The sequence below is a fragment of the Salvelinus fontinalis genome, chromosome 30 (genome assembly GCF_029448725.1).
Source record: "Salvelinus fontinalis isolate EN_2023a chromosome 30, ASM2944872v1, whole genome shotgun sequence".
Taxonomy (NCBI): domain Eukaryota; kingdom Metazoa; phylum Chordata; class Actinopteri; order Salmoniformes; family Salmonidae; genus Salvelinus; species Salvelinus fontinalis.
The window spans coordinates 37,772,774-37,798,765 of record NC_074694.1 but is presented as its reverse complement, the minus strand read 5'-3'; the positions used below and the strand labels follow the sequence as shown (position 1 = coordinate 37,798,765).

Below are 25,992 nucleotides of genomic sequence, written 5' to 3'. Positions count from 1 at the left end.
GGATCCAGATTTCGCTGTTCAGTCTAGGACGAGTGTGCCATACATACACTGTCCGTTGTGTATTTCCCCCCCCAGTTATTGGAAACATGTCAAAATCTTTATGTGAAGAAGGGTGGCGCATCAGTCTGCAACCAAACTCTGCTGGTGTGCCATGACAAAACATTTCCACATTTGTTGAAACTATTCTGCCTGATTTCCTTTCAAAGTTATATATATATATATATATATACACAAAAAGCTAAACTCAAGTCAATGACTGCTACATAAATCAAAATCAAGGTTTTTATTTGAACATTTTACACATTACAATTATGTACAAAAGACAAATAAAATTATAAAAGAAAATTAACCTGTATAGTCCCAAGACCATTTACAAATAGTCCAAAAAGCCTTTACAAAAATATATTACACAGATTGGCATTTCAGTAACTTGGGACAAACAATGAGATTTACAACTGGGCACTTGTAGATACTCAATAAAGGGCTAAACACCTGACTTCTGTGGCTGAAAGGACCAGTGCAAGATATCCTTAACTTACTTGAGCGGTAAATTCCCTTTAAAAAATGCTAACAAATCAATAACATTTTATAATTGCAGCATATACATATTTCAAAGCAACACTGATATTAGTAGACTTAAAAATGACAAACTATTGACAAAATGTACAAGTTTACATTCTTCCGTTGTTCGTAAGAGAACATGGTAGAACCTGGGCCCATATCCACAAAGCATTTTATAGGAGTGTTGATCTAGGATCTGTCCATATGATCTTAATCATTATGATCTAAAAGGCTAAACTGATCTTAGATCAGGACTCCTACTCTGATATGCTTTGTGGATATGGGCCCTGGTTTCACCATGAGCGACAAGGGCTCAACACACATGAATTCAGTTGTCTCATAACACATATAGCGCATGTATAAATAAACTGAGAAAATGTACTTGAAACATTCCTTAACCAATAAAATCTTCTCTGATGTAGTAAAGCACAGAATCGCATCCATATTCCCCCCCCCCCCCCCTATTTAGGAGCCCAATGTTACTTTGAGATTAATCTGTCAAATGAAAGCCGTTTTACAAATGTAATAAATTATTAGTGGTTGTGTGATAGTCCTTGGAAAGTCAGACACCAGTGGCCATGCTTCAGATTCAGACCTGTGGTCACTGTTAGAGCCTCTGTCCTGGTGGGATGAGTTAGTGCACAAATAAACTTTGTGGATCAAGCATATTTACGTGTGCGCATAATTGGCTCCAGTCATCTGCAGAACATTAAAATGCAGACAGGGTGGTCTGATCTGTGCCATCAGTTGACACTGGGCTGACCGTGAACTCTGATGCGGTACAGGCAGGTGTACTCCGGGTGACCCCAGTTGGATAGCACTCGAACCTCAATGATCTGATAGGCTTTATCATTCTCCTCCTGTGGATAGATAGCAGAAGACACTCAATTTAGACTCACGCCATATAAGAAGTATCAAGACCTAAAACTTGCCAAGTCACCATCTCTAATCATACTAGAGATGAACGCCATGTGGACTACTAACATCTTCCACTGGCCAATCAAGCCCCTTGAGGTAGTGTTGAAGTGTACTTACGGTGACAGGATAAGTCTGTAGCGCATCCTCATCATCCTGGTAGGTGTAGCTGCCCAGTAACTTACCCTCCTCCTGGTTCTCATCATCCAGACCCTGGAAACGAGTACACAGTTAGAAAACAGCAGAGACCCACAGAAATAAATGTGTCAATCAGTAGTGCCTCACCAGACCACACTCACAGTAAATGTGACAGACTTGAGTGTCTACTAGGTGTGTGCTTCTGAATGGCTGAGACAGTAATAGCCGACATGAATGTTAATTGGGTAAGCAGGCTAGTTGAGGTGGCTTACATAGACGGTAAACTGGCGCGGGGCGCTGCTGATGGTGCCTGTTGGCGAAAGGGCTTTGGGGATGTGCTCCAATGAGAAGGCAGAGGGAACGATCCTCATGGAGAGCCGAATCACCAGGTAACCATGAGAACCCTGAAACGCCCAGCAGTTCCCTGGATGGACGTCAGGCTGCAGTGTAAGAGAGCTCAAGATTAAACTAGGTTATGGATGGACTACTTTTGAAAAGGTCTTCCATGTGTTGGCAAGGCAGTATCAGGAACTGAAACTCTCCCGATGTAATGAATCTAGTAAATCACGAAGAGATCATAAAACTCAGAGTAGTCTCATGTGGTGCAATGACTTGAGTCGTACCTGTATGGCCACACGAGGAGACTGGGAGAAGTACCAGAGCGGGAGGCCAAACAGACTCATCAGTGCCGTCTTTGTCTCGTACGTCTCAGAGCAGCGAGTGCTCAGGATGCTGCCGCCTGCAGACACAGAAAAACACACAGCCATGATATCGCATGTCACTTTCACGACTGTACACAATGTCAACCACACCCATTTTAAAACAAGGGCATTGTTAAAGCCTGTCATATCAGGAACTACTGTACAAAGTACGAACAGATCATTCAAATAACAGGCAGTAGACAATTAATTATTTTTTAAAGCCTAGTCGCCACACCCCATCACAACTGTGAAACTTTACCGCCAGACTCCAGAGCATAGTCCACCAGGCCGGTCCGATCCTGGGAGTAGAGTTTCAGAGCGTTCTTCACTACCAGCTGTACGTGCTGGAGGAGGAAGAAGGGAAGAGTGAGGAAATGGAATAGTGCAGACTATCACATTGCATTTAAAATCATTTTCAAATCCAAAACACTGAATCTTAACTTTTTGGGTGACCCAACCAAATTCACCGAAACGAGAGTTAGAGCAGTCAATGAAAAAGTCTAAGAAGCGGTTGATCGGTTCTCTGTGCGCCATTTAAATGCTTTCTGCTTTTAAGTTTAACTTTCGCGTCTTTTAATTCCGGTTTTGTACACCAGCTGAAAATATAACCTTTTGTTTATGGAAAATATATTTCACAGCAGTGGTACAATGCTTGGTACAATGCTGTGAAATAGATGGCTCTGTACACCAGGGATCAGATGGTACAATGCTTCTGTACACCAGTGATCACTAACTAGATTCAGCCGCGGGTCGATTTTTTTCTTGAGCGGATGGTCGGGGGGCCAGAACATAATTACAAATCATTTCTGGACTGCAAATTGACAGCAAGAAGCCCACATTTAAAAAATAAAATTAAATTTGACTAAGACATAAGCATTATAAACCTTGCTTACATATGTATATGATCACGTTGCGCTCTATAACGCATGGGAATACTTAGGGGGCCAGAAAACGGCCACCCGTGGTCCGCCAGTTGGCGAACACTGCTCTACACTATACTTGTTCATTTAGGCACACTCTTCAAATTTTAGCAACCAGGAAATGCCTCAGCGATTTCTTAATTAAAAAATTATTAGACCAATAAAAACGACAAATGTTCTTTCTTCACAAAATTCCCCAAACCAAACCTCGTACCTCCTCGGACATCCCGGCCCCTGCGGCTCCAACAGTGTGCATCACAGTCTGAGTGACAGTCTCAGTGCTGAGCGTCTCCTGCCTGGCCCTGCTCTTCTCCAGCTGCAGGGTCACGTTCTGCAGGATGCTGAGCTCCAGTGAGGTCAGAGAGGCGTGCACATCAGCCCCGCTTACATAGCGCTCAGAGAGCCACTGCAGCAGGGACTCTGGGAGCTCCTTTTCTCCGGGTTGGGAATCTCCGACCTGCTCGCTGCGGTAGAACAGGGCCCGCAGTTCCGTCCTCACCTGGGCAGACACTTGCTCAGACACCTGCCACGACCACACAGTGAGACAGACACCAGACAGAGGTCAACAGATAGGATTTATATAAAGAACTCCAGCAAAATCATCTCAGTACTAAATAATATTGAGTGTCTGTACAGGACCAGCTAATCAAAGGAATGGGAGAGAACATCTGGAAAGGTACACAGGGCTCGACATTAAACTCTCGTCGGAAAGTACATTTAAAAAAAATAATTGTTGGACAAGCAGATTATAGATTTAAGTTGTCCGAATGAACAAGTCAAAAAAATAAATGATTTGTACAAAACCGGATGCAATGTTTTGCTCACATTCCTCACGGTCCTATTTCTCTCAAATGTTGTGCACAAATTTGTTTATATCCCTGTTAGTGAGCATTTCTCCTTTGCCAAGATAATCCATCCACCTAATAGGTGTGGCATATCAAGAAGCTGATTAAGCAGCATGATCATTACGCAGGTGCACTGTGTGCTGGGGACAAAAGGCCACTAAAATATGCAGTTTTGCCGCCTCCAACGTCATTTTAGAGAATATGTTAGTACACCCAACCGGCCTCACAACCGGAGCTTCACGTTCCTTGGTGTCCACATAACCAACAAACTATCATGGTCTAAACACACCAAGAAAGTCAACACCTTTTCTCCCTCAGGAGACTGAAAAGATTTGGCATGGGTACCCAGATCCTCAAAGTTCTACAGCATCGAGAGCATCCTGACCGGTTGCATCACTGTCTGGTATGGCAACTGCTCGGCATCCAACCACAAGGCGCTACAGAGGGTCATTTACAATGCTGCTTCTCACTGTTTATTATCTATGCATAGTCACTTTATCCCTACATACATGTAAAAAATTACCACGACTAACCTGTACACCCCCGCACATTGACTCGGTACCGGTACCCCCTGTATAGCCTCATTTTTGTTATGTTATTGTGTTACTTTTTTTTGTAAAGTTTATTTAGTTTATAAATATTTATAACTCTATTTTCTTAAAACTGCATTGTTTGATAAGGGCATGTAAGTAAGCATTTCACTGTAAGGTAGTCGTCACAAGTGACAAATAAAATTTGTTGAACCGCAGACCACATGTAACCACGCCAGCACAGGACCTACACATCTGGCTTCTTCACCTGCGAGATCTGAGACCAGCCAGCCGGACAGCTGATGAAACTAAGGAATATTTCTGTCTGTAATAAAGCCCTTTTGTGAAAAAATAAAAATAATAAACTCATTCTGATTGGCTGGGCCTGGCTCCAAGTGGGTGGGCCTATGCCCTTCCAGGCACACCCATGGCTGCACCCCTGCCCAGTCAGGTGAAATCCATAGAAATTGATTGATTTCCTTATATGAACTGACTCTTTTACAAAAAAAATTGTTGCATGTTGCATTTATATTTTTGTTCAGTATAATTAGCTACCTCCCACACCGTAGCCATTTGATCCCTGGGTAATTGAATGAGGGAATTATTTCATAAGTGTTTGGTTGTAATTGTAATGTTGCAGAGTGGCAAACCCTCGTACAGGAGAGTTACTAGGTTTGCAGGCTTTTGCGCCAGCCCTGCTCGAACACACCACATTGTTAAAAAAAAAATGTTTAAACAGGACCTTGATAAACTGAGTCTGGTGTGTTTGAGCAGGGATGGATCAAAAGCCTGCACACCCAGTAGCTCTCCAGATGGAAGGTTGACGGACAACGTGCTTTATACAGTAGCCTGTCAGTGCAGCGTTCTAATTTGTGGCGGGTTAAGTGCCTTGCTCAAGGCCACAACAGCAGGTAGATATACTACATGGGATCAGAGACCAGCAGCCTTCCATTGTCAATACCAGTGATAATAATGAAGGTTATTTTGTACAGTGGTTCCTTGTATCATACAACCCAATTTTCAGTCACCTTTTTGGTCTATGGTGTTACAAACCAAGTGACTTGAGCTTTTGGACATGTTAAAAAAAATCAAAAAATGTTATAACCTAAAAAAAGTTAATGTCAAGCCCTGGTACATACTGGAGCAATGCATGTACAGTACAGAGCAAGCAACTCACCGTTTCATGGAGTGTGTCCAGGCGGTCACACATGCCCTGGCATCCCATCACCCCCTGCAGGTCCTTCCTAATGCCCCCCAGCGTCGCCTCTAGAAGTTGCACCTCCGCCAGCAAGGCATCATGGGACTCGCTGTCCACACCCATACTGAACGAGCACACATTGTCACAAGGAGGAATATTCAACACCACTCATGATTTTATTGAATTAATACAATCCAAAAGGGTTATGTGCTGAACTCACTTGACTGGCACAGGAACTGGTGGCAGTGCAGGTGTAGCACTGGAAGTGTCTGCTTGCCTCCTCTGCACCTCCTGAAGACGTAAAATCAACATAACATGGATATATGACAACAAATACTTAAGAGCTTCTACAGTAAAGTATGTGCATAGAGATGAGTATAGGCTCTGAGTCTGTACCTCTGTCTTGGCAGTCAGTGTCTGCAGCAGCACCTCCAGCTGAGCCAGACGAGACTCTTGGCCCTGCTGCTGCACCACATACTGCTCTCCAATCTCCTGACTCTGAACAACACAGGAAGAGAGTAGAGATGAATGAGCATACAGAGAGGCTAAAAAAAAAAAGTGAAAAAGCTAACCAAGTAAGCGTACCGAATTCTATACTTGTTTACTTTTCATTACAAGCTAAATGAATATGCTGGATAAAATGAATCCCTAACAACCCAACCAGGATGACCTCACCAGTTCTCTCTGCAGTGCTGCATCCTTCTCCATCCCCCTCTTCAGCAGAAGGAGTCTCTCTTCCAGCAGGCCAGACACCCACAGCCCCATGCTGTCCTTGTCCATCTGGGTGTCCAGCTGCTCTCGTACAGACTGGTAGAGACTCAGCACCTCCCTGTGCTGGTTTTCCTGCCTTCGGCCCCCTCGCTCCACCTTCTCCCACAGCTGGGCCAGCCTCTGCTCCAACCGCGCTAGGCGCTCAGAGTCCACAGACACCAGCACACTGCCTGGCTGCTCACATACATGGGAGGATAGAGGTCAGCTATTCTGTGCAACTAGCCTCATCCATAGAATTAGATTGTCATCTTGCGTAAGACCATCATAAATGGTGAATGAATACGAGCATCAATACCACTTCTACCTGTGAGACAGCTGGTGGTGGTTGAGCCATGATGGGCTGGCGGTCTTTGGTTGGTTCCAGAGGGTTCTGACTGAGGGAGTAGGCCGTCCTCCACTCAGTGATGTTAATGGCAGGCAACACAGACAGCAGGCTGGACGGACCCCAGTGCCACAGAGCTGGGAGAACCCAGAGGAGGATAAATGAGACAGAAAAGGTGTCTGCAGTGGAACGCGGTTGAAATCTGTCAGAGTAAGTGACTGCACAGTACTACGGAATATGGCTAACCAGCGGCACGGCGTCGGGGCGGACAGCAAGAGCGGTGCTACTCACCCAGGAGGACAAGCAGGAATGGGAGCAGAATCAGCAGGAGTTTGAGGAGCTTGGGAAGGCACCTATGAAAAACAGGAACACCCTTGTTAGTGTGATCACATGTATCCCATCCACAAGCCTAGAGTGTTACTCCAGCAGCCCCAAGAGACTCACCGTGTCAAGACGAAGATGTTGAGGAGCGACATGACGGCGGCCAGATGATACCATCCAGTCCCCAGCCACCAGAAAGCCCCGGTCGCTGCCTTCCCTGAACACACAATAAAAGAAAGCCATGGAGAGCGGATTAGTGGAAGTTCTTCAGGAGGTGGGAGGGGTAGAGGCATTTCCACACAGCACTAAAGATTAGGTAATTAAGTACATTCACCAGATGAGGTAAGAGGCGAGGAGATAAATAAAGTGCAGGTTACGGAGTTAGTTACAGACAGGGGCGATAGAGCAACAGTGTTCTTCTCTGTCAGCGTAGATGCAGAGTGCAGCAGAGAACTTCTTTTATTTTTTAGAGAGAGCCCATCTTCCGTTGAACCGCAGTACTCCATCACACGCCTGTTGACAAATTGCTCCCATTCTTGGAACAGACTTTAAATCGAAATCCACCCAGAGGGACAGAAGCAGCAGACAGATGGGGAAGCAGTTCTGCAGACAGCACCTTGCAGTTTCCTAGTCTAACACAGCGAATTAGAACGATGAAACGCAAATGAAATGGAACAGGTAAGAATGAGTCCCAGTATTTTGTAAGAGTCTGCAGCACCTGTCAAACCGCAAGGTTACATTACACTCCAAGCCACCATTCTAATAGGTTTTAAGGTAGGAAGACACACAAGCTAGCCATGGGGAGACTAGAACTAGGAGGAAACATGCAGGCCAAGCAGAGGTTTATCTGGAGGTTGAGAGGCTGGTTAAACACGGTAAGAGTGTGGAGTTATTTGAAACATGGTAAAATGATGACCTGGGGACACGGCTGCCAACCAGAGAACCGACAGCATCCTCCTTGTCACGGACCGCACAGCTGAGCCTGCCTTCTGCCCCACCCACAACACACTGGAGCCTGGGGACCAACCAAGTAACAAAAAACAAGGACTAAAAAAGGTAGAACTGGATTCATTCATTTCAAGTGTATGAGGATAGGCCAGAGTTTGATCGCTTAATAGGTAACCTGTGTAAGCAGTGGCAAGCCACAGTTCCCCCAACACATGATGTGACCGGCAGACCCGTGATGATGATGATGATTGGACAATGCATGTCTCCACGCGCTGCTTCCCTTTGCAGTCGTCACCTGTTATCGCAAGCAGTGTGGATGAGCAGCAAAAGAACACATAACATTTTTTTGAGCGACTAAAGAAAATTATAAAACAGAAGGGCTGACATTTCTCCTAACAAAGAGAAATCTAACAAAAGTAAATGGCAGATGTGTGTAGCCACAAGGCTAAGAGGAAGCCCTCCTTACATCTCTGGTTTGCCAACAGTGACAGAAGCACTCAGCTACAGCACAAGATGTAGGCTACTCACGAACTACACCAAATGTTAGTCGATTATAGACATTTTAAAATACACACACATAGTAGTACATGTCAAAGTCAGTTACACTTACAAAGAGCACCATTCAGATTCATGCGTTTCCCCTCAGTCCCCAACTCATTTACATTCATTCTTCCACAGTAGCTGGAGTGAGCTGCAACCAATAAGAAAGAAATCAAATACAACAACTAAAGAGACAAACTTCAAAACATCCCTCTTTCCCTTCACCGGAGCTGAGGAACAGTGAGTCGAGAGAGAGCATTTGCATGTCACCAGGGCAACAGCTAAAGCAGCCCATTTGTTTGGAAGAGAAACACAGAGGGTGAAATCTGTGTGGTCAAACAAGTGAAAACACCAGAATATAAAGGTAGCGTGATGTAAAAAGGAGTGAGAAAGGTGTAGGCAGGATAAACTGTGGTAGTGTCAGCCTCTCTCTCCCTTAAAAAAAAAAGAGGGAAAGAGAGAGAGGGAGAACAGTCAGAAGCAGGTGACAAGGAGTTTGAGTTTAGGTTAATCAATGAAAGCCACCATGATCATTCACACAGCATCTGCAACCTACAGAGTCAGTGCAGGTTCAGTACAGTGCAGGAGAAAGACTCATTCACCATTTTCTATTCAAAAACAGAGTGAAAAGCAAGAGTGAAATGTAGAATTGGTGCACTGCAAGCAGCGAGATTCCTGAAATCAAGTGTCAAGTATAGACCCATGCAAATCACACACTCAACACCCACCTTGTGGATGCCCAGCCCCCACAACAACAAAAATTTGGGTTAGCCTCTAAAAAGAAAGCTGTGGAATACCTCCATTAACCACTTTTCTACCCACACCGCCCATCTTCAGCACAGCAGCCTGTATGAGCAGAGTCACTACACACACAGTGAAGGCAGCTGCCCTCCTGCTATGGTTCAGACAGGTGTCTAAAGCTGACCACAGGACACCTAGAGAAAGAGCGTATTTAAAATTAAATTAAAATAATTTTAAAAAGAATGATCCAGACTGCATGATTATGTTAAGCTTTAGCAACATGCTTTGTCAGATTTATTGGCAGGCTGCACAAGCCGCTTTTACAGAGTGCAGGAGAAAGTTGAGCCCCACTCCCAATCTAAAACTGTGAATTATCTGATATCGTCATCGTTCATGACACAAAACAGTGGGAAGCTGCCAGGCAGATGCGTGAGAAATAGAGAGTGAGAGGAAACGTTGGCGCTGTAAAGACATCAAGAGGCAGAGCCGGCGCAGAGCCTGATACCTTTGCCCTCTTTACGTGACCTCAGCAGCACACTCTGTAAGAGCAGTGAGAAGACGGACGCCACAGAGGCTGCTGCCCTCCTGCTCACGCGCACACACGTGTCCGAGAAGGACACCAGCACACCTGAATAAAATCAATTCCACTTTGTTCAAAATGCACTTTACAAATCACAAAACATGTCAAAATGTTAAGAAAATGAAAAGAAATTCCAAAACTCACGCATCAAGCAATGACAACAATCTACACTGTATGATATTCCTTCAAAACGAAATGGGAAGGCAAAACTCACACTCCCAGATACAACGCACGTTTTAAGGACATACACGTTATAGTACTTCTATGGCTGCCTCTCTCACCCGTCCTGTACTTGCGGCTTTTGTCCCTGGCGTAGATGGTGGAGGGAGGGGAGGCGGCGGGCGCTGTCAGGGCCTGCTTGCTGGTGGCAGAGCGGGCTGAAGTTGAGGAGTGCTTGGAGTAGGTGTCATTTCTGTCCGAGTGGATCGTGCGGTCCTTACAGAAACTACCGTTGACCATGGAGGTCTGGGTCTGTGCCGAGTTAATGTCTCCGTTGGCCTCACACATACTGTAGTCTGTCATGGTCCGCTCTAAGAAACACAGATTTGATCATTTTTTTTAAATACACAAATCGCCCATTGTAAAGGAATCCATTCAAGACACAGGCTGATGTTGCGGACAGTTCAAGTAACTGATTGATACGTTCTTTTTAAAAAATTACCTTTGAGTTCAGAGTCATCATCCAAGCCCCAGAAGCCTTCGACCAGCGTGCGCTCCTGGATACACGACTTGTCCAGCATGGAGGAGAGCAGGGAGGCGTCGCTGGCGGCCACGCTGTGCAGGCTGCTGTTGTGCTGCTGGGAGCCATGCTGGCTCTTACGGGGCGTGGTGAGGAGCAGAGACTGGGAGCAGGAGACAGAGTGCTGCTGAGACCTCCTGCTCTTCAACGCCCTGGGAGAGAACAGACAGTCAGATTAGACATAGAAAACCCTGGATGTAACATTCTGGGCCCAAATCCATAGAAGGAACCCCAGGGCGGCCAGCAACATCACTTACTTGGAATCTCTGAGACTGGCTCCTCCTGCACTGAAGGAGGCGCTGTGGTACATGTGGTTGAGAGAAGAGTCCAGGCTGTCATCACCATAGAGACCAGTGGTGGAGTGCAGACGCAGGCTCCGCCGAGACATCCTGGGAGACTCTAAGACGGGAGTGATCCTGTGCTCCTTCTCAAAGTCCAGGGCTGTTGTAGAGTAGCTGGAGCTGAGCAACACAAGGAAGAGAAGATGGGAGGAATGCATTAGATTAGAATAAAACAAACAAGTGGCAGCCTCTAATCAGTGATTCAATCGATTGGCAATGGCCTTCGGTTTTCATTGTCCTTGGTGTCTTGAAAAGGCACTTAATCAAAAATGTACTACCATATTATGTAGCCTATACATCACACAAATATTAAAGTAGATCCTATGATCCAACTTCCTTTACAGCTAATATACAAATACAAAAACAGGGAAGGTGCAATTGGTCCCCAATGGCAGGAAACATTGTACTGCCAGCACAATGATTAAACTGAGGCTGCCATTGTATTCCCCTGTCCAGTGTCGAACAGTAAACCAGAATTCCTGTACACTAGAACATGAAAAACGGTTTGGGACTAGAATTTGTTACTTTCAGTGCTTCTGTAAATTGTGTCTCGCAGCCAATGTCCCCCACGGAGCGCACCGTGCCTGCTCCACTCAATGCAAGCATGCAATCGGAGTCTGGGCTGCATCATGTTAGCTCCCTCAAGATGCACAGAACTTAACACACATGAATACTTGCGACACGTAAGTTTTGAAACCGAGCAAAACAATGAATGTTCATACAGACTAGAACACTTTACAACGCAAGACGATATCTGTAGCTTCCAGCTAGGCTAACTTTCCTTGCTAGCACACAGCTGAAGTTTATAGCATTAATTCACTACCCTAGTACCTTTGAAATGCTAAATACGCTGATTACCACCAAAAACATTATTCATTCGCTTAAAAGCACTCTCCCTCACTTCTTTCCCTCTCCCCCAAAGGGCTCCAACAGTCCACACCCCTCTTTGCTTATGAATGAGATTACATGTTAAAAAAGGAGACCCTGCACAATTTTATAAAAGAAGCTGCTTCTATGCAAATGTTGTTCAGTACAATAAAATAAGTCCCACATGGAAGTGAAACAGATTCACGGGACGTCGGCCAACACAAGCTCAATAAGGCAACGCATGCACACACTCCTCCTGAATATGAATTCACTTGCATTGTGAATAGACCTAGGCTACATCTTGATGTACCCAGTTTATCAATGGAGATGTACCATTCAAATAAATAAATGCCATTATGTGAAGTAGTGACATTGGTAAGAGTCAAATTGTGTAATTGGGTTTATTAATGGATACATGGCTGTCTCATAAAAATGTTTGAATGTAATGATATTGAACTCAAAAGACACCCAACGATTCAGAGGAGTAGCTGAGCTCATGTCTGGATCAAGTACCATTCTGTGACTTCGGCTAATATGCCTTGGTATTGAGTATTAACATCAACTTTTTCAATTACATTTTATTCAACATTCTGGCTTGTAGAGGTTGTTCAGATGAAATGTTCCAAACAAAAAACGGCATCATCTCAGACTGTAACCAGGTTGGCATCAGTCTAGTTTATTAGGCAATGCCCAACTTAACCTTACAACAACAACAAGCTAACTGCTGCTGCCATCTCTCAAGGAACAACTCTGTCCGGCATTCACATTGTTGGACTATGGAACCGTTTCAAAATCTGTACTTGCAACAGATAAGATCATAAGGCTAACTGAAGTCCAAGTAGGGAATAGCTAGCACAGTGTAACAATAACTTTACAAAACAATGCACGACAGGCTATTACAGCCTGAAACCTAATCCCTATGAAAACACACACAACCTTCAAGGTGAGCACATAGGAGTGACCCTGCTTGCTGTCTAAACATAGCCAAGTGCACACACACAAAGAAGGTAATGAAACAGAAATGAGGATGATACACACAGATCTGTCCAACCCCAGCTCTCCAGAGTCCACCCCTCGTCACCGTCGCTCATCCCAGGGAAAAGCCCACACGGACAAACATCATGGACAGCCACACAGACAATCCACACACTATCCTGCGAGCCAGGAGAGCTCAGGCAACCGAACACTACTTACTGTATGTAACCTAGGCTACACTGTTCACTTCCTGTAGCCAGGGACAGACGAGCCACTTACCTACTCAACAACCCCCCCGCCCTCCCTCTGTGAAACAATGACACCAATCCTTACATTATGCATTTTAATCTGAAGAGTGAGGTCAGTTCTTAAGTGCAACTGACTGTACAAAAGGAGGAAGAGAAGGGAGTCCCTGAACTGCTGAACTGTTCTATAAACAACTGTTGGTAGTCCATAAACAAAGGACTACCAACAGGGCTCTTTCCTAAGTAAAAATAAATAAAAATAAACTCACCCAGCTCTCTGGTTCTCCCACTACGTCTTTCTCGTCACGCGCTAAAATCGGGGGTAAGAAACTAGATTTAGCTACAGGCCGATTTTTGGCAGAGCGGATAGTCGGGGGCTGGAACATAATTATAAAGTTGTACACTGCATATTGACCACAACTAAGCCCAAAAAGAGATGATTATTTTAGAAAATAACAATTCCATACCTTGAGACACAATCACATATTTACATTTTAGTCATTTAGCAGATGCTCTTATCCACAGCGACAAACAGAACCCTAATCGCTTAAGTACCTTGCTCAAGGGCGCAGATATTTCACCTAGTTGTCTCGGGGATTCAAACCAGCGACCTTTCGGTTACTGGCCCAACGCTCTTAACCGCTAGGCTACCTGTCGCCCCGTATGGGTCTTTATTTGTGGGAATACTTGGCAAACAGATTTCCTAAATGAAACTCGTTTTTAGCTGAATTTCTGGTGATTTGCCATGTTTTTACCAAAAATAAATATCTTACTAAATAAATGTTATATTTTTGTGGAAAAAACCTTGCAGCCCAATTTTAAAAAATTTAATTAAACACTTGTGGGACAGTTTTGGCCCACCTGTTGCTGACGCCCGAGCTAAGTAAAGCCTATCCAGGATTACACAGGGCCTTGGCAGAGCCAATTATGTGCTTTCCTCTGCCTGCCCTGCTGCTCCTCCTGCCAGTGTGCTCTAGGCCCTTGCGTGGGACAGCGGTGTGTCCTCAGCAGACATCCCGGGCAGTCCCACCCAAATTCCCAGACTGGGGTCTGGGCAAGGAGAGCCAGGCCCAGAACAGCTTCAGTGAGACCAGTGGGTGCAGCAGTCACTCTTCCTCTCACACACACACAAAAGGACAAGACAGGAGGCTGTCACGATTCTTACCCCTCTGCTGCTGCACACTGCCTGGTTTGTTTCAGTTCAGACGCAAAACTATCACGACATGCAACTTCATTCCAAAACATACAGTGATAAAGAACCAATGGCAAGAGAGGAATTTCTATGTAGACAGACCTCAATACCATTCTTGATTGTCTATCACTATCTTAGTGTTAATCAATAGTTCATTAAGGCCAACTCCAGGAAATCTGTGACTTTTTCAAATCTTTCCCTCTTCTGACCAACACATCCCACAAATTGTCAAACACTCCAGCCACCCAAGCAGAGCGAAAGGTCTGACTACAGCATGACGAGCGGTACCGGAGCGCCAAGTCTGGGAACAAAAGGCACCCGAACAGCTTCTACCCACTAGGCTTAAGACTGCTGAACAGTTAATCAAAAATGACTACTCCGATCATTTATATTGACCCCCTTTATTAATTTTAAATTGTTTTGCACCAAATTCCTTGCAATCACTAGACTCTACCCATATATACTACACTGACACCGTTTACAATATATCCTAATTGCCTAGTCACTTATACACAGTGGTGTAAAGTACTTAAGTAAAAATACTTTAAAGTACTACTTACATATTTTGGGGCATCTGTACATACATACATGATAACTTTATTACATTCCTAATGAAAAACACATTTTACTCCTTACAATTTCCATGACTCCAAAAAGTACTAGTTACATTTTGAATGCTTAGCAAGACAGGAAAATGGTCCAATTCACACACTCAAGAGAACATCCCTGGTCATCCCTACTGCCTCTAATCTGTCAGACTCACTAAACACTTTGTTTGTAAATGACGTTTTAGTGTTGAAATGTGCCCCTGGGTACCCACAATTTTATTAATTTTTTAAAATAAAACAAGGTGCCATCTGGTTTGCTTAATAAGGAATTTTAAAGGATTTATACTTTTACTTTAGTATATATTAGCAATTACATTTAATACTTAAGTTCATTTTAAAAACCAAATACTTTTAGACCTTTACTCAAGTAGTATTTTACTGGGTGACTTTCACTTGAGTCATTTTCTATTAAGGCATCTTTACTTAAGCATGAGAATTGGGTACTTTTCCACCACTGCATGTGTATTACCACGTACCCCTGCACATTTACTCGGTACTGGTACTCCTTGTATATTGCCTCATTTTTGTTGTTACCATTTCCTTTTTATTTAACTCCGCATTGTTGGGGATGGGCTCGTAACTAAGCATTAATCTGTAAATACTATACCGGTTGTATTCAGCACATGACAAATACATTTTGATTTGACAAGCTCCATCCTGATTAAAGATTGTGCAAACAATCGTGTTTCATGAGCAGGGATCAGCAAACACAATAAGACAGCAACAGCCAGGGATATCTTTCCTACAGAAACACAGATCTGCGCTGCATCAAGCAAGCCTAGGGCTACTTACAAGCTACACGCCTAAGTACACATCTGGAGACTAACCATTTGCTCAAGAGTTGTGCAGCCAGGTTAATCAATCAAGCCAAATCACTGACCAGCCATTTCCATCCAATCCCACAATAAAAATGTACTCTAGAACACACGACATCCCGTTACTACAGACGGTATCACTTCCTTACTATTTGTCAGCCTAGGGATTAGATTATCACCGAACCTGGTCACTGATATATTCCCCAAAATTGCCCTCCCTCTCACTATGACTTTTACGTCGGGCATACAACAGCATTTTCCCCTATAACTACTGTGTGGTATGTAGGTCTGACCCATTTAGTAGACAGGTCGAAGGTCTGGTCAATAAGCTACAGGTCGACCGATATTGCTCGAGGTCGGGCAGTAGCAATTGTTTAAAAAAAATATAACCAAAACAGTACCACTCAATTTGACACCTACTCATTCAAGGGTTTTTCAACATTGTAGAATAGTGAAAACATCAAAACTATGAAATAACACATGGAATCACATAGTAAACAAAAAAAGTGTTAAACGAATCATAATACATTTTAGATTCTTCAAAGTAGCCACCCTTTGCCTTGATGACTGCTATGTACACTTGGCATTCTCTCAAACAGCTTCATGAGGTAGTCAACTGGATTGCATTTCAATTAACAGGTGTGCTTTCTTAAAAATTACATTTGTGGAATTTATTTTCTTAATGCATTAGAGCCAATCAGTTGTGTTGTGACAAGGTAGGGGTGGTATACAGAAGACAGGCCTAGTTGGTAAAAGACCAAGTCTATATTATGGAAAGAACATCTCAAATAAGCAAAGAAACAACAGTCCATCATTACTTGCAGACATTAAGGCCAGTCAATCCGGAAAACTTGAAGAAACTTTCAAAGTTCTTGAAGTTCAGTCGCAAATACCATCAAGCGCTATGAAACTGGCTCTCATTCAGACCCAACATTTTCTTACATTACAGCCTTATTATAAAATATATTAAATTATTTCCCCCTCAAGCTACACAATAATGTGGTTCAGAAATATATATATATATATATATACAGCTCAAAAAAATAAAGGGAACACTTAAACAACACAATGTAACTCCAAGTCAATCACACTTCTGTGAAATCAAACTGTCCACTTAGGAAGCAACACTGATTGACAATAAAGTTCACATGCTGTTGTGCAAATGGAATAGACAAAAGGTGGAAATTATAGGCAATTAGCAAGACACCCCCAATAAAGGAATGGTTCTGCAGGTGGTGACCACAGACCACTTCTCATTTCCTATGCTTCCTAGCTGATGTTTTGGTCACTTTTGAATGCTGGCGGTGCTCTCACTCTAGTGGTAGCATGAGACGGAGTCTACAACCCACACAAGTGGCTCAGGTAGCGCAGCTCATCCAGGATGGCACGTCAATGCGAGCTCTGGCAAAAAGGTTTGCTGTGTCAGTCAGGGTAGTGTCCAGAGCACGGAGGCGCTACCAGGAGACAGGCCAGTACATCAGGAGACGTGGAGGAGGCCGTAGGAGGGCAACAACCCAGCAGCAGGACCGCTACCTCCGCCTTTGTGCAAGGAGGTGCACTGCCAGAGCCCTACAAAATGACCTCCAGCAGGCCACAAATGTGCATGTGTCTGCTCAAACGGTCAGAAACAGACTCCATGAGGGTGGTATGAGGGCCCGACGTCCACAGGTGGGGGTTGTGCTTACAGCCCAACACCGTGCAGGACGTTTGGCATTTGCCAGAGAACGCCAAGATTGGCAAATTCGCCACTGGTGCCCTGTGCTCTTCACAGATGAAAGCAGTTTCACACTGAGCACATGAGCACATGTGACAGACATGACAGAGTCTGGAGACGCCGTGGAGAACGTTCTGCTGCCTGCAACATCCTCCAGCATGACCGGTTTGGCAGTGGGTCAGTCATGGTGTGGGGTGGCATTTCTTTGTGGGGCCGCACAGCCCTCCATGTGCTCGCCAGAGGTAGCATGACTGCCATTAGGTACCGAGATGAGATCCTCAGACCCCTTGTGAGACCATATGCTGACACATGCACATTTGTGGCCTGCTGGAGGTCATTTTGCAGGGCTCTGGCAGTGCTCCTGCTTGCACAAAGGCGGAGGTAGCGGTCCTGCTGCTGGGTTGTTGCCCTCCTACGGCCTCCTCCACGTCTCCTGATGTACTGGCCTGTCTCCTGGTAGCGCCTCCGTGCTCTGGACACTACACTGACAGACACAGCAAACCTTTTTGCCACAGCTCGCATTGATGTGCCATCCTGGATGAACTGCACTACCTGAGCCACTTGTGTGGGTTGTAGACTCCGTCTCATGCTAGCACTAGAGTGAGAGCACCGCCAGCATTCAAAAGTGACCAAAACATCAGACAGGAAGCATAGGAACTGAGAAGTGGTCTGTGGTCACCACCTGCAGAATCACTCCTGTTTTGGGGGGTGTCTTGCTAATTAACTATAATTTCCACCTTTTGTCTATTCCATTTGCACAACAGCATGTGAAATTTATTGTCAATCAGTGTTGCTTTCTAAGTGGACAGTTTGATTTCACAGAAGTGTGATTGACTTGGAGTTACATTGTGTTGTTTAAGTGTTCCCTTTATTTTTTTGAGCAGTGTATATATATATATATAGTTTTTTAAAGAAACGTACTTAAGTATTGGTATTTTAGTAGGATCCCCACTAGCTGTTGCAAAAGCAGCAGATAATCTTTCTGGGGTCCACACAAAACAGAACATCAATAGACAAGAACAGCTCAAGGACAAAACAACAAACTCAGCAAAAAAAAAAAAAAAAAAAAAGTCCTCACTGTCAATCCCGTTTATTTTCAGCAAACTTAACATGTGTAAATATTTGTATGAACATAAGATTCAACAGACATAAACTGTACAAGTTCCACAGACATGTGACTAACAGAAATGAAATATGTCCCTGAACAAAAGGTGGGAGTCAAAATCAAAAGTTAGTCAATATCTGATGTGGCCACCATCTGCGTTAAGTACTGCACCAGATTTGCCAGTTCTTGCAGTAAGATGTTACCCCACTCTTCCAACAAGGCACTTCAAGTTCCCAGACATTTGGCCCTAGCCCTCACCCTATGATCCAACAGGTCCCAGTGTAACGCTCATTCCTTTGACGATAAGCGCAAATCCGACCATCACCCCCGGTGAGACAAAACCGCGACTCAATGAAGAACACTGTCAGTCCTGTCTGGTCCAGCGACGGTGGGCTTGTGCCCATAGGCAACGTTTTTGCCAGTGATGTCTGGTGAGGACCTGAGGATTAAAACTTCTACTTGGTACTCATCCCGGATCCGGGAGCACCCCCATCAGTAAAAAAGCTGACTAGCATAGCGCCACAAGTAAATACTAGCATCTAAATATCATGAAATCACAAGTCCAAGACACCAGATGAAAAATACACATCTTGTGAATCCAGCCATCATTTCCGATTTTTAAGATGTTTTACAGGGAAAACACAATATGTATTTCTATTAGCTAACCACGATAGCAAAAGACCCAACCGCATATTTTCACAATTTTTTTACTGTATAGGTAGCTATCACAAATTTGTCCAAATAAAGATATAAATAGTCACTAACCAAGAAACAACTTCATCAGATGACAGTCTTATAAACAGATTTATTGTATAGCATATGTTTTGTTATTTTTTTTTTGCATATTTCAGGTATAAAATCATAGTTTTACATTGCAGCCACCATCACAAGTCTCACCAAAGCAGCTAAAATAACTACAGAAACCAACGTGAAATACCTAAATACTCATCATAAAACATTTATGAAAAATACACGGTGTACAGCAAATGAAAGACAAACATCTTGTGAATCCAGCCAATATTTCAGATTTTTTAAGTGTTTTACAGCGAAAACACAATAGCATTATATTAGCTTACTACAATAGCCTACCACACAATCGCATTCATTCAAGGCACGTTAGTGATAGCGAATAAACCAGCAAAAGATATAAAAAAAATTCACTAACCGTCTCAAACGTCTTCAGATGACAGTCCTATAACATCATATTACACAATACATATGGTTTGTTCGAAAATGTGAATATTTAGCGGTACAATTCGTGGTTGAACAATGTGAATAGTAGTCAAAATACAAACAAATTGTCCAGAGAAATCTTGGAGGCAACTAATCAAATCAAATAACTATCATAAGCTTTACTAAAAAAATACAGGTTGGACAGCAAATGAAAGACACACTAGTTCTTAATGCAACCGCTGGGTTAGATTTTTTTTTAAATAGCGTTAGTACGACATACAGCTTACGTTATAGCAAGAGAGCGCCCAAAATAATGGCGGAATATAAGTCTAAACATTTGACAGATATACAAATTAACATCATAAATGGTTCCTACTATTTGATGAGCTTTTATCAGAATCTTGTACAAGTTGTCCTTTGTCCAGAATAATCGTTGTTCGGTTGTAGAATGTCGTCTTCATCTGTCGAATTAGCTAACAAAGCTGGCCATGCGCCACAGAATTGTCCAACACACAATAACGCATAACAAAAAAATATATAGAAAATCGCAATATACTGATATAACTACCTGATGTTTTTAACACATATATCAAATTAAATCAGAGCCGGATATATCTAACGCCTATAACGAAAGCTTTTCAGAACGCAATCCCGAGCTCCCTCTCGCGTCAAGCTGAATGGTGAAAAGACTGGACCCACCGTTCCAAGAGGTCTTGTTCAGCCTCACATAGAGCTATACACCCCATTCCAACTCTCACTGCCTACTGACATCTAGTGGAAGGCGTATGCAGTGCATGTAGACCCATAGATTCCATGCAAATTGATATGCTGACTCTGGAACAGAGCCCCCGATTTCAGATTTCTCACTTCCTGGTAGGAAGTTTGCTGCAAAATGAGTTCTGTTTTACTCACAGATATAATTCAAACGGTTTTAGAAACTAGAGTGTTTTCTATCCAATAGTAATAATATGCATATTGTACGAGCAAGAATTGAGTACGAGGCATTTAATTTGGGAACGATTTTTTACAAAGTGAGAACAGCGCCCCCCCCTATTGAGAAAAGGTTTTAAGGTAACTGGATGTGCTAACTTACTTTGGCCTATATTTCAATACTTCTATAGGCTACTGTAGCAATCATTAATTTGTTGATGTCATCACAGAGCATATGAGTCAGTCATGATTTGAAATGCAATCAACCATTTGTTTTAAAACACAAAAGCAAGCCTTGTATAAACAAATAAACCGTTCCATTTCGGAAATTCGATTCACGAATGAATTTGACTGTTTAGTCTGCTGTAATAAAGGCTTAATTTTATTTATTTTTTAAGTTACTCTCTGGTATGCGTATAGTTTAATTTGGTGTTGTTTACAATTGTTCCAAACAGTCAGAAATTATATTGTAGTCAATACAGCACCTGTTTGACACACAATATGCACGCAGCACTTGCTCCTGACCTTTTTCTTGATCTCCAGTATTATCCACATCTAGTCAGATTTGTTAACAAATCTGACTCTCCCTTTACCTCCTGAGCAACCTATAAATATTTTGCCGCTAAACTGACCGAGACGCAACTCAAAACGACACATAAAACCTCACATAATTCTGCCCAAAAACAATTTCTCTCAACCAGTGGCACATGGGCTTTTTAGGTGAGCGCTGATGCCGCCCTTGGATAAGCAGTGCCCACTTCGTCAAAAGTGCAAAATATTTTGCTTGTCCAGTTCCTGAGTGCCTCTCGAAGGCCGCTGTTGGAGAGACATCTCTGCTGCGCTCCAATGTTTAGTCAAAAAATAAACATATCATGTAGCAGATATACAATATGGTAGAAAGAGTATGTGGCCTTTTCTGTAGCCTACAGGCTGGAGATAAAATGTATGACAATGTAGCGAGACGGACATGTTTTACATCATGCACATTATTCAATTTCAAATCAGCTAACCTAAAATGGCACTCAAGCAAAAAAACAAAAACAAACAAAAAAAGACCCGTCATGTTAACAAAGCAACATATCGTAAAAACATGACAGGTCAAAGTAAAATGGACAATATGGACCGTACAATCAACTGTTGTGCAGGAGTTTCACCCCATTGTCATGATCAGTGGTTTTAACTACATTTGACAAGCGGATGAAAAATAAAATGCTATTGCATTTCCCGCTGTGTAAACACACTGCAAATAGGCTTGCGATAACTCCTGAAAGTTGGGTAGCAGATATTCAGAGCATAAATGGCCAAATTGATTAGTCACAGGAATCAGGACTAATAAAGCCAATGCAATAGCCTGTTTTACAAATGGTGGGCCTACCACAAGGATGGGAATTCATAAAAATCCATTGCAGGTTGACATGGTAGGCTACACCCTAGTAAGCATGGGCCGACCTCTTTTGGAAGTCTTTTTTTTATTTATTTTTTTATACCTGTCTGGAAGTCATTTTACAAACGGTATGTCTACCACATAGATAGGCATTCATAAAAATTCAATTCAGGTAACACCTAAGTTAGCACGGACCAATGCAGACTCAATTTTTTGAAGCAGTTCTGGACCGGCCTTGATTGCCACATCCACACACATTGTCTATGTACCAGACCAAATATCGATGTCTATAAATTGGAACAGCCTTGAGTTGGTCCAAACAGACATCTATAAAATTACTTATTTTCAGCTTTCGTTCTAAACCAAAAAAAATGTGCCCGATTTTAATATCTAAAATACATATTTGCAACATCAGGAAAATAAGTATTTAACTTGAAAATGAGAACTGAAAACTAACCCAACGTCAGGAAAACACGTATTTTATTAGTCTTTCCAATGTCATTTTGCTTACTGGGACTATTCTAGTTTTGCGGGGGCAGCATTTTTTGGTCTTGACTATGGCAGCAGAACGGCAAAGACAGGCCCTGGCTATAGGTCAGGCCCTAGTTTGCCCTATTCGGATGGGATAAGTTTTACTGGGGAATTCAATTATGTGCACAAAACACCACATCTGTAATTTGAGTCCCGTCCGAATCTGCCATGGCAGGAGTGTAACAATTCCAGGCAGAATAACTTCCTTTTTTGGCAAACTCCAATGTCCTCTGATAATACTAGTCCCATGCGAATTGACATCCCTGTGTTTTGAGAGAAATGTTTGTGTTTGCCAAGTGTTTCTCTCTGTTTGTGCAAGAAAACAATAACTGATTTTATAAATTTAACTAAGTACTACACAAACTATATGAACGGCCTATCAACTTTCACAATGAATGATTTTGTTTATATGTTTTGGCGTATGAATGGAATATTGCATCAGTGAAATTAAAACATTCCCGTTTTATTAGCTCAGCTAGACCGAACGCAATTGCAAAGAACTGAGAAAAATGTATCATGCTTGTGTGTACTAAGAGCAGATGGTGAAATAAAATGGCTAATATTGTCACATCGCATGCAACAGCTCCAACATCTACACCCTCTCTCTGAGTCACACATGACAACAGACACACCCAGTCACAAAGAACAAACCAGTGGGTCTGTGACACACATAACCGCTTTGCACTTCTCTTTTTCAAAAAGGGGAACATTGCCAAATACACATGGAGAGGTTCCATAATAATATATAAACCCGGCTCAGAATGAGAGCTGGAATCGATATGAATAAAATCATTAATCTACACCTAAATCGTGATATTTATTTTGTTAGAAGGCAAACTTTAGCCAGAAAGGGCAATCCTGGAAAACCACCTTGGGCTACAGTTACTCAAATAACATTTCAAATCAAAATTTACATTTGAGAAACTTATGCAAGTCCTACCAGTGTGATTTGTTGAAACAAGCCCTTGATCAAAGCAAAAACCTCTAGGGTATTTGACACAAAAAAAAGCCAATTCATGCTCACCATCAACTAAATCAGTGGTTCCTAAACTGTAGGGCTCAACCCTCTCTAGAAAAATACTTGATGCAGGCACAAGCTGTTCCAATGCTGGAAGGGGGGGTCACGAGTGAAGAGGTTTTGGAACCCCTCCTTTAACTGGAAAGTTATAGAAATCATTCAGGACATCCCTCTTTCAGGGCCTCGAGACTGGCGGCTCTGCATGCACACTCACCTGTGAGAGTAGGTATAGCCAGTGTTCCCTGGAGGTGGGGCGCGTGAGTTCACTTTTGAATGGTCCATGCCTGTCCAGCCTCCAATTTTTCTCATTAATGAGACTGCAAGAGCCAAACCATGAAACTTTACAACCCAGTAGTACATATTCACCCCATCAATTCAAACAATACTATGAGCGCCTAACTAACAAAGGTAGCAGTTAAATTAGTAGAAATAATGTTTAAGGAGTAACTGCTCACCCCAAAACCAATTTCTGCTTAATAACCTCACCTCAGAAGACACTCAGAGACTAGATATTTTGCTGCATCATGTCAGGGTCCATTTTCTAATGGCACTTAAGTATATGGCTGTGCAATAGTAGCCTTGGAGTTAACTCAAGTCACACCCAGACAGAGTGATAAGAGGGCTGGGTGGGACCTGTATTACTCGGAACCACAGACATCCGGCGGACATTAGTTGTCCAGAAATGCATGGTAAAACCAGACCCATTTTAAAGACGTAATAAGCAATCCTCATCTTTACACGTACATAAACATCTCTCCATAAAAAATAACAATGAGAATATTTGTAGAACTTCGCCCCCCAAAACATTTTTTAAAAAGTGTATCGTCACATACACCGGATAATGCAGTTTAATGTGTTGTTTTACAGGGTCAGCCACAGTAGTACGGCGCCCCTTGGAGCAAATTAGTGTTAAATAAATTCCTTGATTTTTTTGCATCCTAGCGGCTTGGGTATTCGAACCAAATACCTTTCGGTTACTGGCTCTAACCGCTAGACTACCTGCCGCCCAGGTAGGTACTGTTAACCAGTATGGCTATGAATGAAATAAACAACTACTCTGAACTGTCACCCTATGTAAACTAGCCTAACTTCCATAGTCACATCTCATGTAGTGTAAACAAAGAAAAGGTTTCAGACTGAATTTAGACAAGAAAGTATCAGTGAGGTTCACAAACAGACTAATTACAGACCTAGTGTGAAGTAAAGAGTAGCCCAATTATCAAGCTACTCTCCATTTGTGTAGTCAAATACATCATTAACTTGCCTTTTGTAAATACAACTTGTAAATCCACAGAATAAGATCAGGAGAGCTGCAGCGAAAATTAGCTGACTTCATGCCGCATTCAGACTCGTGAGTCACGGTGTAGAGCAGCCAGTGGGCGTAGGTGCACTGTTCAACCTCAAACTACCCAATATAAACAGTATCCCTCAAAGTGTGGGCACGTTGCAGTAGGTAAAAGAGTAAATGAGTCAGCTATCAACTGTCTTTAAAAAAATTATCCCTAGTCAGTACAAATTCAGAATTCCAAAATGGCTTCCCCAACAAAGCGGGAGAAATAACCGCTCGTTGCTAGTACTAGTGTTGTTTGTTCTCTCATCCAGAATGTGCTACTCATGTACACACCGGTCTCTGCTACACACAATCATCTTTGTAAATTGTACAGGCAGGCAAAATGTCAAGTCACTTCAGTAGCCTTTTCAAATTTGAACCAATCATTACACGGTTCAAAGGAGGCTGGGAGCCTCACGTCCAATGGTAATTTACAGTGGGCGGGATCCCGCGAAAAATGAACTGTCAAACTTCCAGACGTGACTTTGTTTTGGGATACATGCGGTTTGCCAAAGTAGTTAATATTATATACTGTTCATGGATATGTCCGCTTACCTTAATGTAGCTAAATTATTTACATATACGGGTAAATGTTGCCACTCGATGGACGAGCTGCTAGCTATCGTTGACAGGTGACCGGTTAGCTAACGTTAGTTCACTCTTGTCGCAGCTTGACAGTAAATGTTTCTTGATAAGCACTCCAAAACCGTCCAAATACAACTAATCTCAAAATACTTACAAATAACATTTCATTTACAAAGGACTCTAAAAATAACCATGATAAAACCCGAACGAAAATTAAATATCACACGAGTATGGACAACAGTCCTCTCCTTCGCGGTCAACGGTGACGTAAACGTATATCTTCTTCTCTTTTATGCCGGCGGTAAACACACTTCACTGGTGCTTTGCCGGCTCCCTGTGGACTGGAGTTGAACAGAGGGCTTTCGCTTTCTTATCACTGACAAAGGCTTTTTATGTTATTTTAACTCTC

At 42.9% G+C, this 25,992-nt stretch overlaps 1 protein-coding gene across 14 annotated transcripts; it reads right to left on the bottom strand.

The window, feature by feature from the left end:
• Positions 1–268: 268 nt before the first annotated feature.
• Positions 269–25,869, bottom strand: LOC129829165 (SUN domain-containing protein 1-like). Of its 14 annotated transcripts, none has more exons than XM_055890754.1 (23): positions 25,554–25,869; positions 23,883–23,985; positions 11,028–11,231; positions 10,693–10,922; positions 10,280–10,561; positions 9,957–10,079; positions 9,508–9,645; positions 8,781–8,861; positions 8,346–8,465; positions 8,139–8,237; positions 7,346–7,439; positions 7,193–7,254; positions 6,884–7,038; positions 6,484–6,753; positions 6,205–6,306; positions 6,029–6,099; positions 5,788–5,932; positions 3,450–3,758; positions 2,575–2,659; positions 2,238–2,353; positions 1,887–2,054; positions 1,597–1,689; positions 269–1,421 (listed from the first exon to the last, which is right to left on the bottom strand). In XM_055890754.1, the coding sequence occupies exons 2-23, from the start codon at positions 23,975–23,977 to the stop codon at positions 1,305–1,307; spliced, it is 3,159 nt and encodes a 1,052-aa protein (XP_055746729.1). In that variant the 5' UTR covers positions 23,978–23,985; positions 25,554–25,869; the 3' UTR covers positions 269–1,304. The 14 variants fall into 14 exon arrangements, with proteins under 14 accessions (XP_055746729.1, XP_055746727.1, XP_055746730.1 ...); XM_055890752.1 differs by lacking the exon at positions 25,554–25,869 and adding an exon at positions 24,933–25,366; XM_055890755.1 differs by lacking the exon at positions 25,554–25,869 and adding an exon at positions 24,933–25,366 and having other exon boundaries at positions 10,313–10,561.
• Between the last annotated feature and the right edge of the window lie 123 nt (positions 25,870–25,992).